The following is a 9,281-nucleotide window of genomic DNA, read 5'->3' on the forward strand; positions in this document are numbered from 1 at the left end:
CTGTTAGAAGTTTAGGAATTAGGTGCATCAATATGGGCGATCATACAGTCATGTAGCCAGTGGTGGACTGAGACTAAAAATCATCCCGGGACTCTCGACCGGCCCACTTCGGTTCCGGCCCATTCGGGATTCGACCCGATGGCCAGTCCGCCACTGCACCCAGCCCAGCCCACGTAAACTGTCAATGGGGGGCGCCTCGCTGCGGGGAAACGGTGGACCTAGTGTCCCGATCGGAGTGGGAATAATAATAATAATAATAATCCGTGCATTTTATCCATTAATTTCCCCAACATAGTGTTAAAAAAACCACACGTTTAATCCAACTTAGACATATTCTTTCAAATACAACTTTAAAACTACAAAAAGCATCGGTTTGTTTTCTCATCAGGAAATGCAGACCGGCTCAAACAAAAGATTTTTAAATCATCATCCTCACGATCATTTAATGTATCATATGTTCGCCGAATTGACATGAAAGCACTAATAAATGTAGTTTCATCCACTTGAGACACTACAAAAATAATCGATTTGTTTTTATATCACATCCGACGGGAGGAAATTCAGCAGCTCTCACTACCGATTTTTAATCCTAATTTAATCATCATCTTCACCACGATCATTTATGTTTATGTTCGCCGAATTGAAATGAAAGCACTGACAAATATGAATATACTGTAGTCAACTTCATTAAAACGTTATTAACGTGCCTAAACTCAGTAATTCACCATTTCTAAGCATGACAACACACTTTGTCCGTGTTTGGCTCTCTCGCCGCACAGTGAAGCGTTCCCGCATTGATGTCACTTCCGGCTTCCCCCAAAACTTCAAAATCAGTCGAAGGAATTTCCCCGCGATGTTCGAAATTATTGATATTTATCGGAACGGTATCGCACCTTCTTTTTTAAACTGACGGTTCGAGATGACTAGCAGCCCAATATTTCATTGCACAACAGTTGTTGGGAGGCTGTCACAGGCTCTTTAAAGAGGGCTTCATCCTGCGATTCTATCTTCTATCAATAATCAATAAAAAAGCGATGACATTCTTGTGTTTTTTTAGTCACGTGATTATTTTTTAACTGATCAGTCAATCAAATCTGGCCAAAATGCCACCTCATTTCTTTCTCCCAAGCCCAGTTGTTGTCACTGGACCCCTTAGCTTTAGTAATGTAGTTATTCTTCCTCCTGACTGCGCCCCTATATGCTGCTGTAGTCCTGATATGGCAGCACAGCAAACGAGAGAAAAACCGGACTTTTAGTCAACGGAAAATGAGAAAGGGTTTTGATTTTCATTTTTAAACTAAATCTTTCAGACTTTGCTTTTTGTTACGTTATCACTTTCATTGATTTAGTCACGGTTGTTGGCTGATGACATAAGTGCCGTCTTGTCAAAGTCATGGAAAAAGGTTGTCGACGAACATATTTACTTGATGTTTCTGATAGTGAAATTAACAATCACGTAGAGCATCTCAGATTTTCCTGAGTGGGCGTTACATGTGAGGTAGGAGCCAACCTGTTTGCAGTATTTGGTGATAGCTGCTCCCAGAGGGTGCTCACTGTTGTTCTCAGCTGTGCCCACAATGGCCAGCAGTCTGGAGCGAGGCATCCTGTTCCCCTCCACAACTATCTTGACCTGGATCACCTTCGGGGCGCCATATGTGATTGTCCCAGTCTTATCAAACACCACTGTCTGGACCTAAGGTAAAACAAATATACATTGGGATCAATGTTAAACGATTTAGCAGTATTTAAAATCAGAGCAACCTTACACTTGGTTTTGTGAGCTTAGATACCAGAACCACTTTTCAATGTGTTTAATTGACAGTTGTTCCATTACACATTTGGCTGACTACGTATGAGTGTTACAAAATGATCATTTACACACCTTATGCGCCATCTCGAGTGGCTCTCCTCCCTTTATCAGGATGCCATTCTGGGCACCAACCCCTGTGCCCACCATGACAGCTGTCGGGGTTGCCAAGCCGAGGGAACAGGGACATGCGATGCACAACACCGTTATGGAGGCCTGGAAGGCGAAGCGAATCACTGCCTCTGTCCTGGAAATGCTCTTGTCGTAACCCTGCAGGGGAAAAAATAGGGCCGTTAAAATGAAATACAAATCACTTTTACTATCACTGGAGATAAGACAGTGTAATTGCAATAGTGAACAAAATGAGATGCAGTGACATTTGTAATGTTTCAATTCTGTACAAAATAATTTCCTGAGGCTTTACTGAGGAGCTTGGTATAGTCAGATAACAATAATTAAATAAGACTCACAGGAAAGTACTCCACCACCAGAGAGAAGTCTAAAAACCCGATGAAGATCCAGACGACCAGTGTGAGTGAAGATATGACAACAATGAAGGGTACGAAGTAGCCACTGATCTTATCTGCATACTGCTGGATGGGAGCCTAAAAAATAAATGTCATGAATTAAATACCTGAGCAATGATCCTCAAAGCAGGTAGACACCATGCAGATCTCCAACCACATATTTCACCTTTGAAGTCTGAGCCTCCTCCACTAGTTTGACGATCTGAGACAGCGTGGTGTCCAGGCCAACATGTGTAGCGCTGATCAGCAGAGAGCCATTCTGGTTAATGGAGCCTGCGATCACTGAGCTGCCGGGCTTCTTCGTCACCGGCATGGCCTCACCTGGAGTCAGAGCAACAGCTGGTGAGGAAACACGGCAGGGCAGCGGGAAACAGGAGCGCCACATCTGGCAAAGACTTGGACTCAAATGAGCGCTGAACTAATAATTACAATTATGTTGAAATTGCTATATGGAATTCTGAAATATTCAAATCTCAGGAAGCAGAATAGTTGATTTAAAAATGTTATTGGGGTGCTGCAGAGAATTTCTCTTTTTGCTTTCAAAGCTTAAGGAAAAAAACGTTCCATGATGATGTTAATGTGTTGTTTAAAAAGATTGAATATGCAAAATACTATGTCCACTATCTTGAATGTTTGGCAATATCATTAAAATATGCCCTAACTCAAATGTTTCTTAGTCATGGTAATTTATCTTCTCATAGTCTTAAGTACATTTCTGATTGAATGTCAACAATGTGACAAATCAGGGCTAATAACTAGTGTAGTGAACTTTGTCAACACTGATAACACACTAAGATAAACAGCTAAAAGTAACACATTTGTAGAGACCAATCAGAACGCAAGTCAAATCTCTTGCCTTGGCTCACTTTATCTGAATACTTATACTTTCATCTTATTCCTACCAATACTGATATTGGGCCTTTAATCGAATAGGTACGTGATCCATTCCTTCACTGCGACCAACCTGTGATCAGAGACTCGTCGGCCATGGAGTGTCCCTCGATGACCCGCCCATCGACTGGAAACTTCCCTCCAGGAACCACTTTCACCACATCGCCTCTCTGCACCAGCTCCACATCCACCTGCTCCTCGCTGGAACACACCACGTCACACACTTTAAATGATACACTGTGGATAGTACAACGCCAGGCTATCATTACACTACTGCTGTAATGATATCTTACACTAGAGTAAATAAGCATGAAGGCATACAGTGAGCCTGCACAGAGAGGTAATGTCCCATGGTACTGTGCATTGATTTAAAGACGTTCTCTGCTGAAAGCGATTGATGGACAGAATATAGAAAAAGGGCAGCTCTACATGTATTTGGGAGCTATACTAGACAATAGCATTCTGAGAGTAACACTGACATAGTGAACAAGAAAAGGCAGCATCTCTTTTTCCCTCAGGAAGTGCCAGTTTGACCTGATGACAATGTTTCATATATCTTCTAAGGAGTTTGTACTCACTTTCTCTTTTATGAGCTGTTAACTTTCAAGGTCAAACACAACAATGAACTCAATAAGTTGGATAGGATGTTTACATCAAACAGTTATATAGGAACAAATAACTAAAAGAAGAATCCATCGAACCTGATTCTTCCAACCCCTTTATATCTACAGTTTCCATTTCTGAAATCTATAAGCATTCTCAGACTTCCACTTGATAAACCAACAAACTCAAGGACACTCCTTTATACCCTCCCAAACTCTTAGAATGCTTTTCACTTCTATAAACTGACCTTTTTACAGTTTTTATAGTTGTGTTTTTGTGCTGTATTTAAAATGTGCCTTGTATTTCTTGGGCACCAGGTGTGTATACCATACAACTGCATAAACAATTGCTTTACTGGCAACTGATACAAGTATTGATTATCTCAGCAGGGTTTTTGAAATCTGAGTAGTAGATACAAATAACATTTACAGTTGAATTTCCCTTTGATGGCCAATCAACAAATTTTTTTTATTTCACACAAAAGCATTGGACAATTCCATAATAAATCAATGATTAAAACAGATTACATCTGAATCCCATTTGGGATTGAGTTATGTGCTATTCTTCATTGTTTGTGAAGTCCTTGTTATTTCCCGTTAAACCTTTAACTGACGTTTAATTTGCAAAGCGTAGATGTATTGTAATCTAAAACTAACAAAGATATGAAAGGTTCTTTAAACAAAATGAGCACAGAGAACAAAGGGTACCTGAGAAGGGACTTGTCGCTGCTGAGAGTCACCACCGTGGCCTCAGTAGCTTGTAAGGACATGAGCTTGGACAAAGCCTCAGATGTCTTGCTCTAGATGGAAGAAGGTTATTTCCAAATGACTTATACATTAAATTAAGATCTTGCATTTAATGTCATAGATGAATAATGATTATGAGCTGAACCTTGGCTATCTGCTCCAGCCAGCGCCCCAGGGAGATGAAGACAAAGAGCATCGGCGGTGTGTCGAAGAAGGTGATGGGGTTGATTCTTGCCTTCTCCACCATGGCCACTATGAGGACAATCAGTGAGTAGGTGAAGGCTATGGAGGTAGCCAGCACTATGAGCACATCCATGTTGGCAGATCGGTGTTTCAGGGCTTTGTAGGCTTGAATGTAGAAGTAGCGACCTCCAATAAACTAAAGAAAGGAAACACAGAATTCACCAAAACATTACCTTCAGTCCATCTTATCAAAATCTGAATATTTGTGCTGTTTAAATCACATGTCCAGAGAGTGCAGGGGAGTTACCTGTACAGGCACACAGAAGAGGAAGGACAGCAGGTTCATGATGGAGAGGCCTGGGAGCAGCTGTCTCTCCAGGAACATGGTGGCGTGGTAGTGGTTGCGGTCTTCCATGGTGGCGTTGTGTTGATGTGAAACATTCATCTGGTGGTCCATGATGATCATGTAGGTCATCATGCCCATGACAGGCACGCAGAAAACCAAGCTCACCAGGAAAGATTTCCTCCATCTTAGAGAGCAAAGACAGTTGTGCATTTTATTTTGTCATCTATGTTTTAACAGTCCTTAGAGAGGGGCAAGGAAATGTCCATGGAGACTTTTCATCTCACTTCTCCGATGAATAACCCACAAACACTGCATATACATAAAGTAAAGTCATGTTTAGTGTTAAGGCTGTACTGCAGGTCATTTTTCCTTCACATGCCAAGCTAATGTTAGAGCTTTGAGTGTCTTTTGTCAAGGTTTAGGACTTTATCACACATTTAAATTAAAGGTGGGGTAGGTAAGTTTGAGAAACCGGCTCGAGATACACTTTTTGTTATATTCCATGGAATGCTCTTAACATCCCGATAGCAATAAATATCTTAAGTGCTTTGACAAAAAATCCATAAAAAAATGTCATCTGTGGAAGCCGTAGTACTGTAAAAAGTACGACCAATCATCTGAGCCGGCCTGGCTAAAATAACTGGATGGCCTACCTGCCTGTCAGCCTTCCATCTGTGCACAAACTTATCTCGTGCCCTCATTGGTCATGTGTGCGTTCGTGTGTGTTGGAGGAGGGGCTCTGTAAGGAAGTCTGAAGGAAGGGGCAGATTTTTTCCGGCTGTGTATTTTAAAATGTTTGCGCACTCGAGACGGTTTCTCAAACTTACCTACCCCACCTTTAAGTGGTGAATCTGTTTAGATTAAATCATTCCAAAAAAGGTCAAAGTAATGAATTGATATTATAGACTGTGTATGTATTGTATAGACTTATGGTGTCTTTATGCGTGTACAGGAAGGTTTACATACAAAGAGGATTTTTATCATGACCTTGTGCTATTCTCAAATATATATTACCTATCTTTCAAAACATTATTCCCCATTGACACAATTTACAGTTTTCCCTGGCACTAATGGTCCAAGCGATATGCAACTTGTGTACGAGAAGCTGGTTTTTGTATAATCAGAATTCATTGAGGAATATAAAGAGATGGTGTTGCCCTCTCTGTAAGTTAATGCACGTTTTCCTGAGATAAGCAAAACATATTGTTGAATGTTGAGTCATCACCAAAATAAAGAAAAACAAATAGGGGCTGGTGTGTGTTCTTGGTGTACACAAAAAAGCTACTTACTGCCGTATCTCTTTGCTGTGGTCCAGGTGACTGCCAGTGCGGTCCCTCTTCACCAAAGAAGCTTCGAACCCCAGATTCTGCAATTAACAGTCAAACTATTGATACAACAAATCCTTCATAATGGTATTGGTTTACATAAATGATGTTAGCACGCAAAAAGAAACGTTAAAAATAACTGAACAAATGCTGAAATAACAGGATTAATACCTTGATCAGCTTGATGATGTCTCGCGGCCCTATAATTTCAGAGTCGTGCTTAATGTGTGCTTTGTTGGTTGCTAAGGCAACAGAGGCATATATAATCCCCTTTTCTTTCATGAGGCTGGATTCAATCTTGTGAACACAAGAGGCACACGTCATTCCCCTGACCTGAAAGAAGGTGGAGAGGAGCAGTCAAGAAGGGAAAGGGAGACACATATATTAAAGAGGGGATGAAGTGAGGAACAGACATTTATTTTATCTACTGAAAAATAGGTTTTAGACCTTCTTCACTAGTGATGGAAATGTTTATCTATGGATGTGATATCGTGCAAATAAATGTACCGAGTTGAATGTGTCTTTTCCTTTTGAATCTAAATCTAAAAATGTTAATGCGACCGTAGGTTTACTCACCACGAGTTCGAGGTTTCCATCTGAACCTTCATAGTTCTCCATCACAGAGGCGGAGAAGCCGAGCTCTTCCACACACTCGGCTATCTTCACAGGGTCGATGAGATCAGGGTTATAACGCACCTCTGCTTTACTCGCCATCAGTGCTACCAGTACAGAGTGGATACCTGCAAAACATTCAAACATGTACCTTCAGTTCCTGTTGAAAGCAGCACAGTACGATTAATGCTTAATGAAATACAAATGAATGTTTTTTTCACATTCAAAGCTTCTGTTCGGTTTCTTTTTAAGAATGTAGCTTTGAATTATCCTTAACCTCAGTGAAAATGTTGAAAAACTAAACAAGTTAAAATACAGATTGAAGCATAACAGCTCATGAATTACAAATAAGTTATGGATTTTGGAAATGATTGCATTTGGATGAGTGGAAATGTTTGGATCACACCAGTCGGAAACAATCATACCAAACCACAATTTAAAATGAATTCAACAAATAGCATAACAATCCAAGAAATGATGTTAGATTATATGTTTGAGTTAATGTTAGGTTATGTTTACACAGTTGATAACTTGCATGTCTAAATACTTTTTTCAAAGACTTTAAGAGTTCCAATAATCTGCTGAATCTACCTCTGTGGTTTTCCTCACATTTACATCAGTCAAATCGTTCTAGCTTTGGATTGGCTGATCAAGTCAAATGGGAATGAGGAAGTGTTGATTGATTTGTTTGATTTGGAAGTGTTGTGGTTTTGAATCTGATGCGTGGAGAACATTAAATCTGGCATCTAATATTTATTTGCAGTTTTTACAGACCCGTTTCATTCTTTAGGTTTCTCTCGATGTTTGCCACACAGGAAGCACAGGTCATCCCTCCGATCTGGATGAAGCATTTAGCGTTTTTGTCTCCGTTGCGTGCCTGAGTCTCTTTCTGCAGGTCACCGTCTAGCTCCTTATCTTTCACATTTGATAGATTTGAAGACTTTGAGAGACTTGGTTTTAGTACAGGAAGCAATGAATTGGTCTCTGCAGAAAACAAGGGGGGGAAAAAGGAAATGTCTCAACAATACCCACTGAATGATGAGCATCCTAAAAGTTGAACTTAAGACTACCTGCAGGCGATTCTCTAGTTCAAATACAAATGAGCCATTTTACTATGTGAGAAATAAGCTGACTCAACAACCACACCATGTCTCCTCTCACCAGGAAGGAAGGCATCAAAGCCCATGTCCTCCACAGCCTCCCTCAGCTCCTCAGGTGTGGTCAGGAGTGGATCGTACTCGAAGGTCCCCTGGTGCTCGGACAGAGAGACCTGGGCCGACGTGACCCCTTTCCTTTGGGAGATCATGCCTTCAATGGACTGGACACAGGAGTTGCATGTCATGCCCTCGATGTGAATATTAACTGTGGATGCTAGAGGCTGGGTGAAGCAGGGCTGTGGCGCGGCGGGCGTGGCCTGTGTTGCTCGAGCGGGCCGAGGGGGAGTTAAGGCAGCAGTGGGCAGAGTGGGATTGAGAGAGGCCAAGGAGCCCCAGAGCTGTGCCTTGAAGTTCCCTGGAGGCAGCGCTTCAATGGCCTGCTGCAACTGAGCCACGGTGACCTTTACAGGGTCGTAACAGATGGAGGCCTTCTCCTGCTCCAGAGACACCTCCACTGAGGAGACACCAGGCAGCACGGAGATATTGTCCTGGATATTGACCACACATGAACGGCAGTGCATGCCCTTTACCCTGAGCGCAACAAGTGTTGTGTCTATGAAGATTTCTGACTCCTCTGATGCCTCTGATGGTGAAGAGAGAGTTGGTCTTTGGGAATCAACTAAACGTCCGATTTCGCTGAGGGACAGCTGCAGGGGGCGAGGCTTGGACTTGACGAACGCCTTGAAGCCAGAAACAGCAATCTGGTCGGTGATGGTTTGGACAGTGATGAGGTAAGGCAGGTACACGATTGTAGCTTCCTGAGTCTCCAAAACAACTGTGGACGATACAGACATGACAGAGTTAAAAATACCAAAGCAGAGCATAAAAGACAATATTACAGGTCATTGTGCACGTAAAGATGACCCAAATGATTGCAAACAAAGAGGCAAAGAAAAAAGAAAGTCCAAAAATGCCTAGATGAAATGTAAACACAAGCCTTCGATCACCATTTAACAATCATTTAGTCCCATATGATCCTGTTAATATGAGTGTAACGACGAGACGCCGTTACTAGAGCTCTCGTGAACATGTTTATATAATTTATTGATGTAGTATTTATTTGGTATAAGTGTTCACCTCCATC

General features: G+C 41.6%; 1 protein-coding gene across 1 annotated transcript; it reads right to left on the minus strand.

The window, feature by feature from the left end:
- Positions 1-1,424: 1,424 nt before the first annotated feature.
- On the minus strand, positions 1,425-9,000 carry atp7a (ATPase copper transporting alpha; the record flags this gene model as incomplete). Its single annotated transcript, XM_010768758.1, has 13 exons — positions 8,202-9,000; positions 7,815-8,024; positions 7,005-7,168; positions 6,600-6,761; positions 6,393-6,469; positions 5,065-5,287; positions 4,720-4,953; positions 4,536-4,627; positions 3,299-3,426; positions 2,501-2,655; positions 2,278-2,412; positions 1,883-2,077; positions 1,425-1,693 (listed from the first exon to the last, which is right to left on the minus strand). Coding segments are annotated over exons 1-13 (2,834 nt in total), but the record flags the coding sequence as incomplete, so codon positions are not given.
- Between the last annotated feature and the right edge of the window lie 281 nt (positions 9,001-9,281).

Source organism: Notothenia coriiceps, unplaced genomic scaffold (assembly GCF_000735185.1).
Source record: "Notothenia coriiceps isolate Sejong01 unplaced genomic scaffold, NC01 NC01_scaffold00006019, whole genome shotgun sequence".
NCBI classification, from domain to species: domain Eukaryota; kingdom Metazoa; phylum Chordata; class Actinopteri; order Perciformes; family Nototheniidae; genus Notothenia; species Notothenia coriiceps.